General features: G+C 55.3%; 1 protein-coding gene across 4 annotated transcripts in view; it reads left to right on the top strand.

Moving 5' to 3' along the window:
* BCAS4 (breast carcinoma amplified sequence 4) overlaps window positions 1–22652 on the top strand; it is a 59918-nt gene that overhangs the window by 28383 nt on the left and 8883 nt on the right. For 3 of the 4 annotated variants that reach the window (XM_082431761.1, XM_082431760.1, XM_082431762.1), the window contains exon 4: window positions 3384–3518. The exons of the other annotated variant lie outside the window; for it this stretch is intronic. In XM_082431761.1, coding sequence (XP_082287887.1) covers window positions 3384–3518 — 135 coding nt within the window. The remainder of the gene's footprint in view (window positions 1–3383; window positions 3519–22652) is intronic. 4 annotated transcript variants of the gene reach the window in all.

Raw genomic sequence — 22652 nt, 5'->3', positions numbered from 1 at the left:
AGACCACTCAGCTCTCAAATCAGTGTGACCCACGGGAGGCGGAGGCTTGGGAACCATGGGGGTGACCTTTCAGGCCAGAAAAAACTAACATTTACTGAGCACCTGCTATGAGCCAGGGACTCTTAAGTGCTTTAGTTGAAAGAACTTGCTTCACCCTCACAGCAGCCCCAGGAGGAAGGGCCCATTATTAGTCCTATTTTGTAGAGAAAGCGGCTGAGGCACAGAAAGGCAAAGTTATTTACCCAAGGTCACACAGCTAGGAAGAGGTGGAGCGGGGACTGCAAAAGTCAGTGCTGCCGTTGGCACCCTTTCTGGACTGGGCCCTGCTCTGAAGCTGGGGGCCTTTGCCACAAGGATTCAGATACATCATTCAGGACTCACAAATAAATTTTAAAACAATGTGACTTTCCCTTCTCTCTCATCCCTCCCCCCCTTTCCTTCTTTCCTTCCCTCCTTCCTTCCCTCCCTTCTGATAATAAAAGTGGTTCATTTTCATTGTAGAGAAAATTATATAGAAGTCACCTATAGTCCCAAGGGTGGTCCCGATTAGCGGTCACCCTCCTTCTGTGCCCTCTCCTCCCCTCTCTGTGTGGATGCGTGTCCGCGTCTTTCCAGTTTCCCCGGATCAGCTTTCCTGGCCAGGTTTCGGCCTCTCCCTGGCTGCGGCCTGGCCGGGCTGCCCTCTCTGGCAGGCACTTTGGAGGCGGTTCTGGCCTCGTGAGCGCACATTCCTCAGCAGCCCTCATACTCCCCACCACATCGGTATTAACGCAGGGAGCGTAAAATTGGAATCGGCTGGAGGAGGGACTGTAGAACTTTCTTTTGTGTCTTACAACCAGATGTGCGGGCCCAGCAAGGCCAGGGGAAGCTGCCCAGCCCGTGGCTCCTTGTCTCCCCGCCCCCCAACACACACACACACACACACACACACACACACTCTCTCTCTCTCTCTCTCTCTCTCTCTCTCTCTCTCTCTCTCTCTCTCTCTCTCTCTCTCTCTCTCTCTCCCTCCCTCCCTCCCTCTCTCTCTCTCTCTCTCTCTCTCTCTCTCTCTCTCTCTCTCTCTCTCTCTCTCTCTCTCTCTCTCTCTCTCTCTCTCGATGTGGCTTATTCAGAGCCTTTCAGCTCTGCCCCTGCCAGAACCGCAGGGCGGCGGCAGCACAACAGTGCCGCCATCTTGTGTTCATCCAATGTCTTTTTGCTAAGGATGCAGCCATTCATGCATGCATGCATGTATTGATTCCTGTGTGTGCATCGATTCATCCATGCATGTGTGCATTCGTGCGTGCATGCATTCATCCATGCATACATTCATTCCTGTGTGTGCATTCATTCATTCATTCATCCATGCATACATTCATTCCTGGGTGTGCATTCATTCATTCATTCATCCATGCATACATTCATTCCTGTGTGTGCATTCATTCATTCATCCATGCATACATTCATTCCTGTGTGTGCATTCATTCATTCATTCATCCATGCATACATTCATTCGTGTGTGTGCATTCATTCATTCATTCATGCTTGCGTGTATTCATTCCTGTGTGTGCATTCATTCATACATGCATGCGTGCATTCATTCATGTGTGCATGCATTCATCCATGCATACATTCATTCTTGTGTGTGCACTCACTCATTCATTCATTCATTCATTCATTCATGCTTGTGTGCATTCATGCCTCCACCATCCAGCTGAGCCCCTTCCAGCTGACCAGGCCCTGGTTGTGGCCTTGTGAACAACACTGACTCAGCACCTGCTCTTCCAGAACTCACATCTAGAGGGAGCTGGACCGTGAACAAGCAGACAGGAAGTTCAGAGGGAGAGGAAAGCTAGGAAGACGGGGAAACGGGGTGGCTCCGCAGTGACGTGGGGCATGTTAGATTATGTGGTTGGGGAAGACCTCTCTGTCGGGGGGACAGTGGATCCAGGGCCTGAGAGACAAGCAGGGTTCACCCCATCGAGAACAGAGAAGTGCTGCCGGTCTGGAGAGAGCTGGTGCAAAGGCCCTGTGGAGGGTGAGGCCTGGTGTTTTCAAGGAACAAAAGGGCAGCCTGTGTTGCTGGTGTGTGGGACATGGAGAGAGGCAGGGCTGGGTGGTGGTGGGCCTTGCTGGATGAGGCTGACCAGGGCTTTCCATCCAGTGAAGGGAGGCTCCCTTGTGGGGCCCAGCACTGAGAGGGTCTCCTGCCTCTTCCTGGTGCAAGAGAATCTCTTGCATTTTACTATTGGAACAGGGAAGTCCGCAGAGAGGGGCTTGTCTGAAATGGCACTGGAGCCGCCACCTTTGGCGGCCTTCCCAGGTGTACGTGCAGTGCACGCACACAGGCAAACACATGCACATGTACACACCACACACACAGACACATGCACACAACACACAACAGATGTGCACACACACAAACATACACCACACACAAACACATGCACACAACACACAAACATAAGTACACACGGAAACACACATGCACACAACACACAGGCACACCAGAAGTCACAAATGAGTTTCACCGGGCCTGCACAGTACTTTTTTAAATTGTGAATTTATTGCTAACGTTTTGAAAAACTGGACACTTTTCATAAAATCTGAATGTCCTTTTTTTTTCTTTTTAAATGATGTTATCTGATATTAATTGAGCTCTTAATATACCCTAAGCACTTAACTGCAGAGCAAGGTTGGTATTGTTATTATTCCCATTTTACAGATACGAAAATTGAGGATAATAGAAATGAAGTAACTTGCCGAAAGGCACACAACTAGTAAGTGATAGAACCTGGATTCTAGTCCAGAGAATCTGACCCCAGCATTCTCTTTTCTCTTCTTTTTTCTTTTGAAATTGGAGGTTCTGCACTAGAGATCCAGAGCTGAGTGACCCTTGGGGGCCGGGACCCAGCATTCCAGTTCACCCTGTTCGCACTCATCCTACTTCACCTGTTTGTCACCTGCCTGCCCCTTGGCAGCTTCTGAGTTTGAGACTCCCCCAATATCCATCAAATATTAAAGTGAGCGATTTCTTAAAAATCCATTTTTCATAAAGAAGGCTGTGCATCCTGAGTCGCCTCTCTGCCACTTCCTGGCTGTGTGACTTTGGGCAGGTGGTCCAACCTCTCTGAGCATCAGTTTCCCTCCTCTGTAAAATAGAGGCTAAACAGAGGGTCACTAGGGGGAGAAGGTGAGAGGACACGAGTGGAGGCTCGACCAGGCCAGGCCTCCGAGGGGGAGGTATCACTGTTACTGTCAGGGTTTCTGAAGGTGCCCCCAGCTGGGCAGGCGCTGCCTGAACTCTCCTGGAGCCCATGGGGCCACGTGAGAGGGAGGCAGCGAGGAACACACCCCGGTCTGCGCAGATGTGGCATCACTGCTTTCCCCTCTCCCACCAGGCCTTTGTCAAGATGGTTGGGCACCACGTCTCCTTCCTGGAAGCCCACGTGCTTCAGGCCGAGCGGGACCACGGGGCCCTCTCACAGGCCCTGCGGAAGTGGCTGGGCTCCTCGGGGCTCCCTGCCTTCGGGAACGTGAGTATCCTCTACCTCCCTGCCCCCTCCCAGACCCTGGAGCAGGGAGAGGGGCTCAGGAAACAGGAGTTCAAAGGGCACGGCTGGCTTCTGCAGACAGGAAACAGCGTCTGGCTGGCCGGTGGGGGGCTGGCCAGGTGGCTGGAGTGTTGCAGTGCCTCCCTCGTGCGCCCCTGCTTGCCCTGAGCCGCGTGCTTCGGTTCTGTGACTGCCCGCCTCCTCACCCACCAGTTAGTAAGTGCTGCTGTTTGCCAAGCACTGTGGTCCATCTGGGGTTACCATGGTGAATAGAAGCAGCCCCTGCCCTCCTGTCCCTTCCTTCCACACCTAAGGACGTGCTCAGAGTGACTTCCAGAATTCAGGTGGGGTCCCCCTTCCCAAGGCACAAGTCAGCCTCTAGCCGACCAGAAAGCAGGGGGCGGTGAGAGGCAGCCAGCCCGCAGCTTGCAAAGGCCTCTCTCTCCCACATCGCTGCTTTCCTGGGGTCCTCCCTAGAAGAAAGGAAGGATCATTGTGTCCCTTTTACTGATGGAAAAACTGAGGCCAGACTGATCCTGCCTTGCAGAGACCTTCAGTGTTTAAGCACCTCTGTCTTTCCGGCTTACTGATTCCCTAGTCTAGGGGACACTGGGCAGTGTCTGGAGATGTTGCGATTGTCACAACTGGAGGCAAGTGGGTAGAAACCAGAGATGCTTTTAAACACCCTAGAGTGTACAGGACAGCCCCCCACACCAGAAAATTATCTAGCCCTGAACATCAGTAGTGCTGAGTTTGAGAAACCCCACTCTAAGCTGGATTTGATAATTTTATGTCAGGTCTGCTTTAAGCACTTTGTGTGCTGTTGTATATGGCATCTGGTTCTCATGCCAGTCTTTGGAGGAAGGCACTTTTATCATTTCCCCGTTTTACGGATGAGGAGACCGAGGCTCAGGGTGGTGAAGGGACTTGTCCGAAGCCACACTGCCTCAAGTGGCAAGGCCAGATTGGAGCCCTGGTTGACCTATCTCCAGGGTCTTGCCCTTTCCAGGAAAGGGGTCTTGCTCAGTCAGCTGCTCTGTCCTGCCCCCCAGTGGGGTCTCTCACTGTTCCTTGGGCCCTGCCTCTGCTCTGTGGGTCCCCCTCTGCTCCTCTGTTCTCTCTGTCCCTCCTGCATGTCCCCCTTCCCTGTCTCCACTTAGTGTTCTCACAAAGGCTCATATATCGAGTGTTTACAATGTTCCAGGCACTGCTAGGTATTTCATGTGCGTTAATTCATTTACTTTTCCCGACCGTCGTGTACGCTGGGAATGAACGTTATCCCCATTTGACTGATGAGGAAACGGAAGTAGTTGCAGTGTTGCCACTCTGGCCCCGTGTGAACTCATTCTGTTTGGCTCGGGATGCCTGCCTGGGTGTCACTCTCCAGTCCCTGCCAGGACCCCACTGCTCCGTCTTGTCTTACACCTGCCTGAGGCATGTGCTGCTTACCTGCCTGCCTCCAGGTGAGGGACTTGCCCAAGGCCAGTAGCAGCTAGACAGTGGCCTTACAGATCTCATGATCTCGGAACTCCTATTGATCTTTTAGAGCCAAGTTAATACCACCTCCTCTGAGAAGCCCTCGGGAATTGCCCCCTCTCCAGCCAAATGCGGTCTCTCCTGCCTTCCAGTGAAGTCAGGAGCTGCCTCCTTGGTCCCTTGAGTTATGGTGACTGTTCCGGGGTGACCAGGAGCCCCCCAGTCACACAGTGCTCTGCCCACTGATGGCTTAGAAGCACCATGGGGGAGGAAGGACAGAGGACCTTGGCTGCCCGTGGTCTGCAGCAGTTATCCTAACAGTGGGGCCTGCTGGGTCCTTGGTCTCTGTACTTTACAGTCTTTTTCTATAACCTGCACAATTGTCCCTTTGTGGTTGGCACTAGTGTCCTCATTTAGTGGCAGAGGCCAAGGCTTGGAGGGGGAGAGTCGCTCATCCAAGGTCAGCACCGGGGTTGGAACTCAGGCCCGTGGGGCTGTGAAATGGGGTCTGCCGCCCACTCCTGTTGCAGGATCCCATCGGGGTGTGGCTGGGCGTGCGAGGACCTGCATCCTCTCATCTCTACCAGACTCGGGGCCCCCCAGCCCTACCTGCAGTGACTTGTTCCAGGAAATGCGTCCCAGCCAGGGGTGGTGAGTCATTCAGCAGCCCCGGCGTGTTGATCTTGGCCCTGGGAGGGCTTTGTGTGGAGCAGGCAATGCAGGCAAGTGTGCGCACACGCGTGTGCAGACCCGAGGGTTTCCAGGGCTGCACCTGCACCCGGCAGTGCAAGCTGGAGGGGCCCTTCTAGAATAATGGTTGTCACGGCTTGTACTGGGGCCCTGACCCGGCAGGCACCTCGCATTCCACCCTGTGACGTAGGTCTAGTCACCGTCCCTATTTTACAGATGAGGAAACTGAGGCACTAAAGGGTCAAAGTGCTTGCCCACCCAGAATGTGGTGGAGCTGGGATTTGAACCTGTGAGACCTGGGCCTGGAGCTGGCACTCTGCAGCACTTGGCCCTGCTGCGTCTTTCTGGGCCTGGTTCCGACCACTGGAGCTGCAGTCTGGGGGGTGGGGTCCTTGAAGAGCACCCGGACGGGTCTCCGTTTCTTCCACCTGGAAAAACCCACCAAGCCAGGATTTCACACTGTCTCCAGTTGGTTGCCCTCAGTGCCCACCCGAGGTGGACGCTTCACTGACCACTGCCCTCACCTCGGCGTCCACACCAGGCCCCCCAGCAGTGGGAAGCCCCTCCGCACAAGCCCAGATTCTGCCTTCTTGCCTCCACCCGCCCTCCTCCGTCTCCGGGAGCTGGCGTGGGGCAGAGGCTCCTGCGCGGAGGGGTCCTGTCCCCACTCCTGTGGAAGCCCATCCCCCCAAAGGAAATAGGCCACTCGCTGCTGCCCCCAGGCCCTCCCAGAGTCAGGGGGATCAGAGGGGACTCCCTCACAGGGCCCAGGCAGGAGGCCCTCAGCCCTCACCCCTGGCGCCGGGCAGGGACCTTTGGGGGTGTGTTTTCCACCCTCCCTGCTCTTCCATCAGCTGGAACAGGAGTTCCCGGGGAGGGAGAGAGATGGGGAGAAGATTGGTCCGTGTGTTTTCTAACTCTGCCAGCCCCACCTGCCCTGCTGGCCTCCTTTCTCCCTCCTTCCTCTTCCTCACTTTGCAGCTGTAGTGGGGAGGCCCAGGGAGGGTGAGCAGCGCCTGGGCTAGGGTCTCCCAACACACCAGGAGTGCGGCTGCGAAGCAGTCCGCCAGCCTCCCACCCCTGCCCAGCACCAGAGGCCCAGAGCCACCCCTGCCCACGTGGCTTGGTGCTGGCCGAGGCCTGGGCCGGTCTGGGGATGCCAGCCTGAGTGTACCTCCTCGTCACGAGCTCCCCCGCAAAGGCCAGGCCTTTGGCCTCTGACTTGAGCTGCCGAAGAAGCGCGCAGTCAGTGCCCAGACTTTGGTGAGAGCTGGCCTGGCACCCTGGACCCTCTGCGCCCAGACGTAAAAATGACACGCTTCCATGCTTCAGTTTTTTTCTTTTGTTTTTTGGTTTTTTTAGAAATTATTTATTTATTTATTTTTGGCTGCTTTGGGTCTTCATTGCTGCGCGCAGGCTTTCTCTAGTTGCGGCGAGCGGGGGCTACCCTTCGTTGCGGTACGTGGGCTTCTCATTGCGGTGGCTTCTCTTGTTGCAGAGCACGGGCTCTAGGCGCGTGGGCTTCAGTAGTTGTGGCTCTCAGGCTCAGTAGTTGCAGCACGCAGGCTCTAGAGCACAGGCTCAGTAGTTGTGGTGCACGGGCTTAGTTGCTCCGCGGCATGTGGGATCTTCCTGGACCAGGGCTCGAACCGTGTCCCCTGCATTGGCAGGCGGATTCTTAACCACTGCGCCACCAGGGAAGTCCCGATGCTTCAGTTTTAATGCTAACATACATATTTTCATGGTACAAAGGTCCATATTTCCATGCTGTACTGCAAAGAAATTTTCAACTATACTTTTACATTGATTCTTAAAATGTTCCAAGATTTTAACTCAGAACTGTACCTCTCTTTCGCTGTGGCACTGTTTTAGCTGTGTGACTGTGGGTAAGTCTCTTAGCCTCTGCAGGCCTCAGACAGCTTAACTGTCAGTTGGCTGACACAGGCTTGACCAAGAAAGTCTCTGCTTGCTAGAAAACTGGTTTCAATTTGATGTGAGATGAAGAGGGCCTCCTCCACTAAAGCAGTGGGGAGAAAAAGAAGAAAAAGACTCCAGAACTCTCAGACGGAGGGTTCTGAGCATGGGTGGGTCTGAAAAGCCAGCTTTGCCTTTAAATAACGGTTCAAGACAGACTGCCTCATCCCTCAGCGGTGAGCAGGTATCCGTAGTGGTGACAGAGCCAGCCCTGCAGCGCCAGGCACTGTTCTCAACCCTCATTACCCCACGGGGGAGGTGCTATTTTTATCCCTATTTTACAGGTGAGGGAACTGAGGCACAGAGAGGTTTAGTAACTTGCCCAAGGCCACACAGCTGGGCATCAGGATATGAACCCACATTCCTAACTCTGTTGCCTTGGGAGAGAGATGTGATCTCTTACTTCAGGAAGCATGCATCCAGTGGAAGAATAGAGGCAATGACCAAATCCTAAGAAAATTCAGTAGCTAGTCATTTCTAAAGAGGGCCCTGGCTTGCTCTGAGGGAACCAGGCATGGCCTCCGAGGAAGGGCCGTGTAGGCTGAGACCTGGATGGTGAGTGAGAACAGCCTGAAGTCAGAAGAAAGGGTGCACCCCGCAGCGGGGATGCAGGCACCGAGGCTCTGGGGTGGGACTGAACTTGGTGCCTGAGGAACAGCGGGAAGTCCAGCATGGGGACTGAGTCGGGGGGGGGGGGTGGAGTGTGGGAGACGAGGTCAGGGCCAGATTGGGTGGGCGGGGTCTCTAAGGGCAATGGAAAGCCATGGAAGGGTTCGTAGCCGGGGAGGGACTTGGTAAATTTGCTTTGCTTGGGGAATTTCCAGGGCTCATTCTCTACCCTGAGCTAAGGCTGGCATTTGGGGTCAGCGATGTCTTGTTTAGACTTGACCATGAGAGCTGAGCAGGGTGCGTGGGTGCCCTTCAAGCCTCAGAGTTCAACGGTTAGGAGTGCGTTTCCTCGGCCTGGAAACATCTCATGCTGTGCCTTGAGTTCACCGGAATCCTCGCCTTGCCGGGTCTCGGGGCCTTTGTCCAACTGGAAGAGAGAAAAGGTGCTCCAGTCAGGGCGCCCAGGTCTCCTGGCCGTGTGTCTGGGTCCCAGAGACCCTGCCTGAGGAGGCAGCCCTGTCTCTGCACAGAGAGGGCCCCTCACATCTGGAGACGGTTTCAGACATATGTGGAAGCGAAAGTGAGATGGAGGTGGAGCTGTACGGGCCGCAGGCCTTGGAGGGGCGTGGGGACCATGTCAGGTGTCCCCATGTCCCCTTGGTCCAGGCCCGGTCATGGCCAAGTGGCTTCTACAGGTGTTCTGACCACGCCAGGCCCTCCACTCGGGGCCCGCACCCAGGGGCACAGAAGAGCCGCGCTAAGTTGTTGTAGACCGCTGTTAGTTTTCCACCGAGCCAAAACATCTTGTTCACGAGGTGTCATTTTGATTAATTTTCCAATGGATAACAGTCTGGTGCTTTCCAAGGAAGGCTCTCTGGCTAATAGCAAAACCACTTGGGGCCAAGTCCTGACACCGCACAGAGCCAGGCTGCACGGGTGGACTGTGGCCTTGGGCCTGCCCGGCTCACCTGTTCACTCCGCACATGCCCAGGGGGCGATCTGGTAACATAAATGAGTGTGTCTGCCAGGTGTGAGATAGTAAGGAGTGGTGGGGACTGTGGCGAATTGCAGAGCCCCTGCCTTACCTATAGGGGTGGAGATTTCCAGAAGCAGCCTTGCAGAAATGGGGTCAAGAATGTAGATTTTTCTATTTTGGGGAGAAAGCTGGGCATGTGGAGTTTTATATGAATCTTCTAATGTCTAAAAGTCAGCAACTAATTTTTCTAAATGTTAAACATCTTGGGGAAAAAAAATCTGTTGCGCCTGTGGGTCACACCCAGCACACTCCCCAGCTCTGGATTTTAGGCTGATGGCCTGTATCCCACAGGCCCCACCCCTTCAGAGGCATTTGGGACCAGGGAAGAGTGGAAAGCCCATGGCGTCTTCCTTCACTTTGCACCAGCCCCAGCAGGAGCCCTCAGCTTTTGCGAGCAGCATGACGAACACATCTACTAGTGCTCCAACTATGGTAGTTGTATTGAGAGCGTTCATGAAGGACTTTCGGCGCCTTGTCTCGACTTCCCGTAACAACCCCAGAGGTAAATGATATCATTTGAGAAAGGGACCTGAGGCTCGGAGAGGGCAGTTCACTTGCCCAGGGTCACACAGCATAGGCAACAGAGCCAGAATCTGATCCAGCTTAGACCTCGTTCAGTGTCTCTCCCCCTCTCTGTGATCTTCCCGGGTGCAGGAACCACAACCTAGAATGTGGAGGTTGCAGCTGGAGGTCCTTGGACCCAGTCTGCCCCACCCACCTACGTTCTTTGGCCAGCTTGGCATACGCACGTGTTTAATTTGAATTAGTCGCCAGCATTTAGAAAAGCAAATTTCACAGAAGAACGTACACCTCTGGCTTCGCTTGAAAAAGCAGAGGTCTCGGCCCCTGAGCAGTGTCCCCGCTGAGCCGCCATCTGGCCCAAGACACCCATTGTCATTACCTGCCTGTGGGCATTTGAGTTTCCTACCCGGGCTGAGCATGCAGTAGGTGTTCAATAAATACTAGTCGATGGATGCTCTGAAGGCTTCCATGGCCCTTGGAAGCCCCCCTCCCCCAGATTTCTCTGGAGGTGGCCTCCAGGCCGTGGAGAGCTGGGATGAGTGTCAATGCCTGCCTCCCTCCGCAGCGGCTTGGGGCCGCGTCCTGGGCTTTCCTGGAGGTAGCGGAGGCTGTGGGCGGAGCTGTCCTGCCCAGGCTTGGCCTGTAGGAGTCGTCAGTGCCAGGCTCGGCGTCTCCTTCCCTCACCGCTCCGTACCCGACCCCCCTCCCCTCCCCGCCCCTCCCCGCCCAGCCCAGGGAAGGGGGAGGCTCTGTCTGGCTGGGGCCGCCTCCCCCTGCCTCTCCCTCTGCCCAATCCCCCTGGAGGGGTGACTCCCGGAAGGAGGCACAGCCTGGCCGGGGCTTTATCTCAGTGGCGGAGGCCTAGCGAGGCAGCAACACAAAGAAGGCAGAGGAGATTCCATGGCGCCTTCTCCCGGCCCTGCAGCGGCCTCTCCTTCTCCTTCTGCCCCCATCATCCCTTGCGGTAAAAATGCAACATGAGCAGATGGCAAATATTAACGCAACAATGGAGGCCGAGTGGTGCTTGGTCCCCAGCCCCCCTGCCAATCCCCCACCAGACTGGCTCTCAGGGACTTACTCAGCACTCACACGTTAACAGATTTGTTTGACTCCAGATATTTGGTGACACACGTGCAGGGGAGGGACAGAGGGCCCCTGGCAGGCTGGTTTGGGGGTCAGATTTTTTTTTAAGTGTTGCATTTTTGTTAAGATTTTGAGTGGGGAGGAAGTTCCTTACCACAAGGAGGAGTTTTTGTTTTGGGGGGCACTGTTGAGGCCTACGTGGGAGCACCGCAACTTCTCTGTGGTTGGAGGGACACAATGCACCATCTCCGAGCACCGCCGCTGTCAGGGACGTCCCCTGTGAGCATCCTCAAGCCCAGTGCTGCCATCCCTGGATCTGGTGACACTGCCTATGGCCTTTGCATATGCTGGTCCCCAGCCTAGAAGACCGTTCCTGCCCCCTGCCTGGCAATGTTTATTCATTGTTCAAGGCTAAATTGAATGTCACCACCACTGGGAAGCCACCTGGATTCCCCCAGGCAACGTTCCTCCGGACTCCCTGACCCCCTGTTCATTCCACTGTTGGCACAGCACCTCGGAGAGTCATCTGTGTTTTCACCTGTTGTTCCCCAAGACTAAGAGTTTCTCAAGGGTAAGGACTGTATTATCTTTGACTTACTAATAGTAGTTACGACAATGTTGGTGCCAGCAGCCAGTTTTCTGGGCTCTTCTTTGGGTTGACACAAGCTAGCACTTTACCTGCCCTAGCTTGGTTCATCTTCATGCCCACCTGTTACATAGGTACTGTCAACATTCCCACTCAGATGAAGAAACTGAGGCTCAGAGAAGTTAGAACATTTTATCTGAGCCAGGCATTGGCCCCATTTGATTTCAGAGCCTGGGATCAGGTAAGGCCCTGAGTGAGGCCCAGGGGCTGGGTGGGGACTGTGGCCAATGGGAGAGGCAGGTGCCCTCCCCTCCAGCTGGGAACAAAGGCTCAGAGTGGCCTGACCTTGCCCTTTCTTAAGGAAGGGAGGTTGGGGATGCAGGCTTTTATGTGAAATCAATTGATTTTGAAAACTTGCCTGAGAGCCTCAAAGAAGTCTCCTCAGGGGGCCTGTTGCCTCACAGGCCCCCATCTATGTCTTAGCAAAGACCTACGGTAAATTGGCGTCTACTACAGAGTCTGGAGAGTCAATGCCCCTTTATCAAGGGAGGGAGAGAGGGGGCCGATATCACAGCAGCGGGGATTGGCCTGCAGAGCTACAGGCTGTGCTGAGCAGGCAGATGTGAGGGCTACAAGGGCCCAGGGCTGGCCACGAGCTCTCTTCTTGAAAGGTGCTGCTTCTCCCCAGAGGCAGTGCCGGCAGAGGCACTCGGTGGGGCCCTCTCCAAGTACTCTCCATAGGGCATCCTTATTTTCTGAGGATTTGAAATTTCCTCAGTCTTATGTGAAGTGTTGACAAATGCAGCTCCCAATACCCACTTTTCTAACCAGAGCATCACTCTCAAGGTCACCCTTCCTAGAGCGATTCTGCCCTCCCAGGTCCCCATATCATGGCGCAGGCCTCTCCCCTTTCTCACAGTGTGTAGACCAAACTCCTGCCGCACTTGGAGAGGGCGTGGTTGAGAGCATGGACTGGACTCAAACCAGGGTTTCGCACCGTCGGCGCCGTTGACATTTGGGGCCAGACCGTCCTCTGGGGTGGGGTCTGTCCTGTGCATCGTAGGGTGCTTAGCACTATCCCTGGTCTCCGCCCACTGGATGCCGGTAGCACCCTCCCCCTGGCTGCGACAATCAAAAAGGTGTCCAGAAATTGCCAAATGTCCCCTGGAGGCCAGGTTGCCCCAGGTTCGGCATCACTGGCCCAGATGAATGACCACTGTCAAAACTAGGCGACAGCACGTGGGGCTCATCACGGCCCCCTCTTGGCTTTTGCTTGTGTTCTATGACTGTGGAAAATTTCCGGAATAAAACATTTAAAAATAAATGAAACCATGGGTTCTGGAGCCCAGCAGCCCTGGGTTTGTACCTTGGCGGTGTTGCTTGCTAGCTCTGTGGCCTGGAACAGGGTCTCCGCTTCCCCTCCGTGAGATGGGGCTCACAGGGGTTCAGGTTGAGGGTTTGGACATGCGTGATTCCCTTTCTATTCAGTGAACTTCTGTCAGGCACCTACCGGGCCGTGGGCCCTGTTCCAGGTGCCGAGGCTTGTGGATCACAGAAGGAGGAGCCGGGTGTACGGAGAATGTCTACACAGCAATCGCCGTGCTGAGGGCCCTGGGCTGACCTCGGTGCGCATTACTCAGTCTCTGCTGGCTGCAGAGAGGTGGGCTGCCATCACTGGCCTCATTTTATAAAAGACAACTGAGGCGGACTTCCCTGGTGGCACAGTGGTTAAGAATCCGCCTGTCAGTGCAGGAGATGCGGGTTCGAGCCCTGGTCCAGGAAGATCCCACATGCCGCGGAGCAACTAAGCCCGTGTGCCACAACTACTGAGCCTGCGCTCTAAAGCCCAGGAGCCACAACTATGGAAACCCTCGAGCCACAACTATGGAAGCCCGCGCGCCTAGAGCCCGTGCTCTGCAACAAGAGAAGCCACTGCAATGAGAAGCCGGCGCACCGCAACGAAGTGTAGCCCCCGCTCACCACAACTAGAGGAAGCCTGCACGCAGCAACGAAGACCCAACGCAGCCAAAAATAAATAAATAAAATCTACTTTTAAAAAAAAAAAAAAAAAGACAACTGAGGCCGGAAGAGGCGGAGTCACTTGCCCTCAGGGGGCCGGAGGAGGGAAGGGGAGCGGCCGAGGTGCCCCCCAGCTAACTGGCTCAGCGCCTGCACCTCCGAACATCCCTCCTCGCTGCCCCTGGAATTCGGTGCGCGCACAGCTAGCGCTCAATGCCTATGGCCGCTGGCGTTCGTTTGGTAGAAAGCGCCCTTTGGAGGAGTTGACTGTCCCAGCCCCGTATGTTTGTGCAGAGTCAACTGCAGATCCCACCAGAGGGGGTAGGACTGGGACAGTTCACTCTCCCTGAGCCACCGTCCCCCGTGGGCCGGCCTCCCCCGCTGCTCCCACCGGGACCACGGCTGCTCTGGCCAAGGCAGAGACTTAGGAGAGGGGCTCCCCAGCAGAGGCCCAGCCCGAGGACATCCCAGGTGATGCTGGGTCTTGAGGGGACAGGCACCCACAGGGTCCCCCCCGAGCCCCACCTCTTCTACTTCCTCCCTACCATGGGCCACGCGTTCATTTGACACCCTGCGGAGCGGCCCGGGCTGTGGTTCCTGCCGCGTGGAGACCTCAGCCCCGTCAGCCTCTGTGTCTTGTCTGGTCCCGTCTTCGACTCGTTCACCTGCCTGTCTCTGCCTCTCTCCCTGTGTCTCTGGGTCTCCATCTCCTTGTCTCTCTGCCTGTGTCTCTCCTTGTGTCACACACACAATCACAAGCCCTGACTGTGCCGCCTGCCCCCAGTCCCTCCCCAGTCCTGCATCTCTCCAGCTCCCCTCAGGGCTCTCACTGGGACCCCCCTCCTCAGATGGAAAGAGAACGGCTATGGGCCCGAGTGGGCCACCTCCTTCTGGGGAGTGGAGGGGCAGGCCAGGTCTGAGTCCGGTCTGTGTCCGCTGGCTGGCGGCGCCGAGGACCCTCACTGCCCCTCTCGGAGCCCTGGTGTCCTCACTGGACATAAGTGGGTCCACAGTTGCCGGGGTGGGGGGGTCCAGCATGGACGTGCTTAGTGTGCTGTAGTCTCGGTGTGTGGGAACTGTTAGTAATAACGGCTGTGAACTGGGTACCAGCGGATGCAGAAGTGATGAGACTGGTCCCTGCCTGAGCTCTAGGTCACCCCAGAAAGTAAACGCCCAGAGGCGGGCGTTGCAGCAGATAATTATGAGGTGGGCTGCGTGCTTCTGACTCCTGTGCACGACAGAAAAGGGGATAAGAGTGGGACTTCCCGGTGGTCCAATGGTTAAGACTCCACGCTTCCACTGCAGGGGACGCAGGTTTGATCCCTGGTTGGAGAACTAGGATCTTGCATGCCGCGCAGTGCACAAAAAAAAAAAGTAAAAAGGGAGAAGAGAGGCCAGGAAAGGGCTGTGGCAGGGGACAGCATGGCCCAATGTGTGGCACCAGCTTGGCACTAGGTCGCACGGCATTCCTGAGCGAGGCAGGGCCGCGCAGAGGACCGGCAGCTCCCGTCAGCAATTGCAGGTTCCTGGTGACGTGATGAGTGGAGGGAGGTGAGTCCCTCCTTAGTTCAGAAACCTGTGTGATGCCTGCAGCTGGAGTTGGGACATCTGGAGAAAGTGTGATCCCTTTAATGCCTAAGGGGCCTGGGAAGTTCTTGAACTTGGCTCCATTCATGGTCAGCTTTCTGCCGGGAAAATAAACCACGTCTCATTAAGCAGTAAATTCATCCAGGTGCCTGTTCCAGCTGATACCATCACACCTTGTCATGTTGCCAGACGTAATGTCAAGGCCAAAGTTCCCATTACTTGGAGGGTACTAGTAATTAACCTGGGAAATTTAGAGAGCCGGGAATCCTGGCTTTTACGTGGAGTAAGAAGCCAGAGCAGGGAGGTGGCTGCTTCAGGGACGGGCATCACTGAGCACCGCTTGGGAGGTGCCCGTGGTTACCTGGATTGGGGATCTCAGCGTCGTGGCCCTGGCACTGCCTCTTCCCCTCCCGTGGCTGGCAGCTCTTTGCTGGCCTGGACCTGGCTCCAGAGGCCACGGACAGTGCCCCCAGGGGTGTGTGTGTGCGGGGTGTGGGCAGGAGGGGCTCAGATGGCGGCAGTCATTGCTGGGAGAGAACTCAGAGGCCACAGGCCGGGGGGCTGCTCGCAGGGCTGGTCGCCAGCATATTTGTGCCCGGTGTGGCCCCCCGTGATCTGTCACTGGCCAGCAGGCATTATTGAGCATCTGCTGTGAGCCTGGCCACCTGACTCATGATGAGCCGTGCCTCTTAGGGGCTGAGAGGTGTTCTGGATAATTTTTGAGGCTCCTTGGACTGGCTTCCACAATTGTGATACAGTTTAAATGTTCATGTTTTGAAGCTGAATGCATTCAATACTAAAAACGCAGTGTTACAAAATTGTACACTTGGGCTGTTCACAAGCTAATGACATCATTTAAAAGAATTCAGGGGGCCGTAATAATAATGAAATTACCCAGCATTCATTGAGCACTTACTGTTTTCTAAGCACTTTGGGTTATTTGGGCAAAACACCCTATGAGGTAGAAACTAGTATTAGCCCTGTTTCCAGATGAGAAAAATGAGGCACAGAGAGGTTAAGTGACCTGGCCAAGGTTACACAGCTAGACAGAGGGACCACTGCCATTTGAGGAATTTGGAAATGGGGCATCGTTTACTGTGCTGGAGGAAGGGGTCCTCCTCTCAGCACTGGCAGCCCCACGTAGGGCTTCGGAGGGGATGTTAAGAGTGCAAATCCTCTGTGACGCCTGCCCCCATGCCCACCCTCATTCCCACAAGCAGCTTGAGCCACTTCGGCAGGAATGGCCAGGCGGTGGGAAGCCACTGAGGCTTGGCCCCTCGGCCCCTGGAGGCCCCAGAAAGTGAGCTCGGCCTCCACCCCAACCCCTGTTTCTGGTTCTCTTGAGAGCCTACGGGGCGGTGGGGGGAGGCAGTCGACAGCGTGGCCCGGCCTGCAGGGTATTGCCCTGGCTTCTCTCCCTCCGTACCTTGGGCTTTTGCTCCTGGAGACCTAGAGAGATCTTGTGCTTGGAGGACAGCCCCGCCCATCCCCCTCTGTACTGCGCACATACTGGCCTCTTCCTCCCCCTACGGTCCCCTTAAGTCCTTCTTGGCTGCTCCAGGAGCTGCCACGTGTGCAATCCCAGCCCTTCACCCTTTCCTTCCCCAGCCCTTGGGCCGGGCTTAACTCCTTTGATGCCAAATCTCCACCCACCACCCCTCTTTTCATTCATTTACTCATTCATTCATTCACTCAACAAATACTTATCATCTACCATCTATACGAGCCAGGTGCTGTTTCAGAGCCTCGGAACCCAGGGAGGACAGAGAATGTTCCCGCCCTCCAGCAGCCGATAGTCTAGTGTAATATATAAAGGGGAGAAAGACAGGTGAAGGAGGGCAGGGAGAGGTGGGTCTGGGGGCAGGAGGTGGTCGGGGAAGGCTTCACTGAGAAGGTAACATGTAGCACGACGACGAGGTGGCTGGCGCCCTGGGGGAGGTGGGGAGGGGAGTGTACAGGTGTCTTGGGCTGGAAGGGGAGTGGTGAGGCCTGGTGGGCGGCATGTTGGAGCTGCAGGTGCCGGTCGTGGGGCCCGTGCAAGGACTGGGCCCTGGAGGGTTTTGAAATGTGGAGGGAGATGCTGGGAGTGCAAGGGTGGCGGTTGGGAGGTCGCAGCTGCTGGGATGGTCCAGAGGGAGATGCTGGTGGCCTGGACTAGGGACCAGGGTGGAGGTGGGGAAACGCATGTGTGTCTTTAATTGAAATTCTTTACTGAGGCAATTATAGATTCACAGGCAGCTATAAGAAATAATACAGAGACAGTGCCCTCGTAGGCTTTGCCCAGTTTTCCCCAATGGTAACATTTTGCAAAACCGTGGTACAACGTCACAACCCTGATAGCAACCTGGATACGATGTGTTGCTCATACTGGGATGTCCCCAGTTTTACCTGGACTCACTTGTGTGCGTTTTAAGTTCTATACAGTTGTATCCATTCTGTACAGTTTTATTTTATTTAGGCTCCTGTCTCCTGACTCTGGACTGTCCCAACCCCACAGGGATTTCTCATGTCCTCTTATGACTACCTTCACCCTCCTTGCCTCAGCCCTCGCCCAACCCCTGGCAGCCACGAATCTGTCCTCCATTTCTAAAATTTCGCTATTTCCAAAATGTTCTATAAATGGAATCATACAGCATGTAACCTTTTGGGATTGGCGTTTCTCACTCAGCGTAATTCCCTGGAGATTCATCCAAGTTGCATTGTGAATCGAATCCGTCTGGAGGCCTTTGCAGGTGGAGCCAGGGTTGGAGTGTGGGGTTCAGGGCTGGAGTTATCCAGCATGGAGCCCGAGGCCTTAGTTCTGAGGCTGAATGGGATCACCCAGGGAGGCGGAGCGAGCACTTACCGATTAAGTGTCTGCTGTGTACCAGGTGCTGTTCTAGGCGCCGGGGATGCAGCCATGACGGAGAGATGGGAAGAGGTCCCTGCGAGGGGCCGCCAGGCTGATGCGGGGCTGGAGGCCTGGGCTGGATGGGATGGGTGGGGAGCAGCTCAGGATTTCTCTCCCTCCTTTCTCGCTTCGCAGCCAGGGAAGGTGGGGACCCCGATGAGGCCAAGAGCCCCTCCCCGGGGTGGAGGGTGCAGACGAGAGGTTTCCAGGAGTCCCGAGTAAAGTGAGAAAAGAGCAAAGTGTTGCCCCTCAGGCCAGATGGAGTCCATTCAACAGAGACTGACCTGTCTTCTGAGACGGCCTTTGTCCTTTCAGAATATTATTATTTCTTTGACAAAGGGATGGGGTTTAAGGCGGGGTGAGGGTGGGGAGTCTTTCTGTGTCCCTGCGTGCACACTGACAGGGTTTGGGGTTGGAGAGGCCCTGAACCCGCGGACCGACTCCCCAGCTCCCGGCACAGTCCGCCCCCCCGCGCCCTGGTCCCCACCGCTGCCGCCGCCACCTCCTGGCTGCCTCACTTTCCTGTCAGGGCTACTCATCGCTTCCCTCTCCTTTCCTCTCTTATTTCCTCATTTTTCCCTCTCTCCTCCATCTTTTTCCTCCTCCTTTTCATCTATTTCCCCTCTTTCTGAATCCCCCTCCCCTTATCTGGTTTCCACATCTCTCTCGATTTCAGTTCTCTCTCTTTTATATTTTCCTCTCTTGGGTTTTGTCTGTTGTTCGTTTGTTTCTGCCTCTACCTCCCTTTGTCTGTGTCTCCTTCTCCTGCTGTAATTACCTTCATCTCTGTTTCCACCGAGCTCTCTCTGTCTCTCCCTCTTTTCCTTTCTCTCGCTCTCAAACGTTATTTCCCAGACTTTGGAAACCATCCCTTTCCACACTCAGGGGGCCCAATGGATGAAATGTCCTAGTCCGACCAGGACAGCGCATGAGGTGAGTTTCTGTGAAGGGGCTTCGTGAGATCAGTGCCCGGGCCCCTGGGGCTGCAGAGATGGGATTGGTGCAGTGACGGTAACCGTCCGAGGCTCGCAGGCCACCCGGTGGCAAAGGACAGGCTGGGGCTGAAACCAGGCTGGAGCTCTGAGGGCACCGGTGTCTGAGTCAAGGGTGGATTGGGAAGAGGCTCCTGAGGCCGCCCAGATGCCTGGAGTGGGAGAGAAGGGGCCCAGGTGACAGTCCGGGCGTTGCCCCAGAAGCAGGTTCCTGCAGTCCTGGGCGAAGCGTCTTTCTGGGCAGGGGCGAGAGGTGGGCCCGTGGGTGGTTTCTGAACGCCTGCTGGTCCTGGTGGATGCCTCTGTTTTTGCCCTGTTGGCTTGTTTATTTAATGGAGAACAGCTGCCCACGTTTGGGATCCCGACAGAACGGTCAGTTGTGTCTGTGTTTGCTTTCTGCTTCCCCGAGCTGATTGGTGCTATTTCTAACATTCTTTTGTGGAGTCAACCACCTTCGCGGTCAGCCAACAAAACCTTGAGGATTCTATTGATGATCGGCATCAGAGTGAGAAATGTACGGCTCTGGTGTGACAGTCGCCAGCTGCTGGGCCCTGGCCAGATGTTGGTGTGGGCTCGCGGACGTGAACGTGGAGAATCTCCGTCTGACAGGGAGGCCGCCCGGCTGAGCATGCCGCTGGGCGTGGGCAGCTGCTTTGTTGCCCTGGCCTGGAAAAGGATCTTCCTTTCCCTGTTCTAAGCCAAGACTATGACAGTCCCAGCCAAATCCATCCACTGATGTCCCCCAAACTCTGCCATTGATCCTGCGGCCACCCTTTGCCCCATGATGTCTTCTTAGCCAGGAGCGCTGGCTCCATGCTGTGCACAGAGCTGATCCTGAGTGACCTTTCTGAGGATGGAGAACACAGTTCCCAGTGTGGAATCCACCTCTGTCACCACGACCCGCTATAGAATTGGCCGGTGCAGTGCAAAATGAAAATGTGGGGCCCCTTTGTCAGAACTTACTAAGAATTTCAAGACGGTGACAGCAGAGCATCAGACCAAGCCATGAGGCCGGCCCTGCCCGTCACTTGCAGGTGTCATGCTTTGAGTGGATCTTAAGCTTGCTGCGTCTTAGTCTCCACATCTGTAAAATGGGATTTACAGTCCTATCCTCTGCATAGGATTGTCATGAACAGTGATTGAGATAATGTAAGGTTTAGCTGCCATTATTATTATTATTATCAGCGACATTAGTATTATTATTATTTAATAGCTCATTATCTGTGTTGTTCCCTTCAGTGCTTCACATATGCTGCCGGGGATGAGCTTTATTTTCTTATTTATTTATTATTATTATTTTAAAAATATTTATTTATTTATTTCATCGCATGGGGTCTTAGTGTCATTTCGCGTCACCTCAGAGAGCTGTCAAGACCAAGACCTCGCATTGGTCCAGTACCATTCACTGAACACCAGGCTTTGGATGTTACCAGATTTTTCTTCCTCGTCTGTTGTCTGTTCCAGGCTCCCCTCCAGGGCAGTGCATTGCCTTTACTGTGTGCTTTATTGATTTATTTAGGCCACGCCACACGGCATGCGGGATCTTAGCTCCCTGACCAGGGATCGAACCTGTGCCCCTGCAGTGGAAGCGCAGAGTTCTAACCACTGGACCGCCAGGGAAGTCCCCTGTGTGCTTTTTATTTATTTATATATTTTTAATGATTATTTATTTAGGCTGCGTCGGGTCTCTGTCGCGGCACACGGGATCTTCGTTGCGGCGTGCATGCGGGATCCAGTTCCCTGACCAGGGATCGAACCCGGGCCCCCTGCACTGGGAGCACAGAGTCTCACCCACTGGACCACCAGGGAAGCCCCTACGTGTGCTCTATTTTTAATGTGGGTCACAGACCTGGCCAGGGTGGGGTCACCAGCCTTGAGCCACCCCGAGACTCCAGAATGGGGCCGACCAGGCGTCCTCCTCCAGAGACGTGATTGTCATTGTTGTTCTCAGGCTCCGGGGCCCTGACTTGGCGAAAGGCCAACCCCCAGGCCCTTCCTGCTCTGCCTGGGGTGGTGAGAAGATTCATCCGCTTCCCGTTGCCTGAGTGTCTCCTGTGCGCCAGGCTCCAGCTGCTGCTGGGGCCGTGGCCCTAACGACTGGCTCGGTGCCCGTCCCGATGGAGCTCGGCCTGGTGGGGAGCCGGGTGGTAACCGAGGAGAGAGGTAAACAGGCTAGGCTCCACAGTGCTGCCGTGAAGGAGGGAAGGTGACACAGATGAAACTGGGCATCCCTTAGGAGAGTCTGAAGGAAGGAAGGAACCAGCAGAGGAAGACCTTGTGGAAAGGCCTTGGGGGGACAGCAGGTGCAAAGGTCTCCCGTCAAGCAGACCCTGGTGAGATCCAGGAGCAGAAAGAAGGCCCCAGGCTGGAGGGTTGTGAGTGATGGGAGGTGACAGACGGAGTTTAGAGAGTCAGGCTGGATCATGTGGATCTGGGGTCAAACCCCCCCCCAGCTCCAAGGTGGCAGACAGCTGGCAGACAGGTGGCCACAGCGATGTGGCCGGCGGACCACGCGGGCGAGAGCACGCATCTCCTGGAAAGGAGGGGCCACTGCTCAGCGCCGGCTGCCCATCACGGTCCAGTGGCCCAGAGCTTGGGATTTTTTTTAAAGGGAAGCTTGAAATCCTTTTTTTAAAGAGAAATGGCATTTCATTCAAAAATATGAGGACACCAGCAACCAAACAGACAACAGTACGAGGAAACTTAGCCCAGTGGAAGCCAAGCAGCACACGCCTGAGGACTGCTCACGCGTTGGGGACCACGGTGGCAGGGCCTGAAGGCCTCGTTGAGGAGCTGGATTTTATTCTAACTACAGTGCGGGACTTGCTGGAGGATCAGACTTGTTTTTTAAGACGGCCCCTCAGGCTGCCATGTGGAGAATGAGTTGAGGGCAAGAGCAGAGGCTGGGAGACGGGATGGCAGTGGCAATGGGGAGAGGGATTGGGGAAGAATTAGCAGAGGGGATTGAGGATGGGCTGGATGTGTCGTGGGAAGTTGGGTGGCCCCCAGCTTTCCGGTTTGGGCAACCTGGGTTGATTGAGGTTCCAGTTAGTGGGTGGACCCACAGTGAGTCACCTGACCACTGAAAGCCTCAGTTTCCTCATCTGTAAAGAGCCTTTGTGATCTTCAGATTTGAGTCTCTGGAATGTAGCAGGTGCCCGATATACATATAAGTGCATGGTAATTAGACAGTTACACTCAGTGGCCGGGTGATGAGAAGCAAAGCCCAGGTCAGACACCTCCCTCCTCCAGGAGATGGTGCTGGGAGGGCAGAGGGCCCGGGTGGTGGGCAGAGGGGCCAAGGTTGGAGAGATCAGACTCTGGGTCAGAGACCTAGTTCTGGAGGGGGCTGTGCCATGACTCTGCCTACCTGGTGTCCTGTCTTTCCTCCTAGACCCCACATGAGTTTGAATTTAGTAGCCAGTATCTTGGCAGAACTTCTGGGGCTCCTTCTCTGCTGGTTTCCGTGTTAAAGCTTTTCCTCCAGCTGAAAGCCAAATCCACGGGGACCTGGAAGCCGTCTAGGGCTGCTGCCGGGGTCAGCACCGCCTCTAACAAGATTACACTAGCTTGTCCCTGCTGCTGGGGTCCCCCTGGGTAGGGGCTGCCCCATCTGGGAGCCCCCAGCCCTGTTCCTGTCGCCAGGGCTGCA

Source organism: Balaenoptera physalus (genome assembly GCF_965194825.1).
Source record: "Balaenoptera physalus genome assembly, chromosome: 16".
NCBI lineage: Eukaryota > Metazoa > Chordata > Mammalia > Artiodactyla > Balaenopteridae > Balaenoptera > Balaenoptera physalus.
Note: the sequence above shows the minus strand (reverse complement) of the source record. Positions and strands in the feature narration are given on the sequence as shown.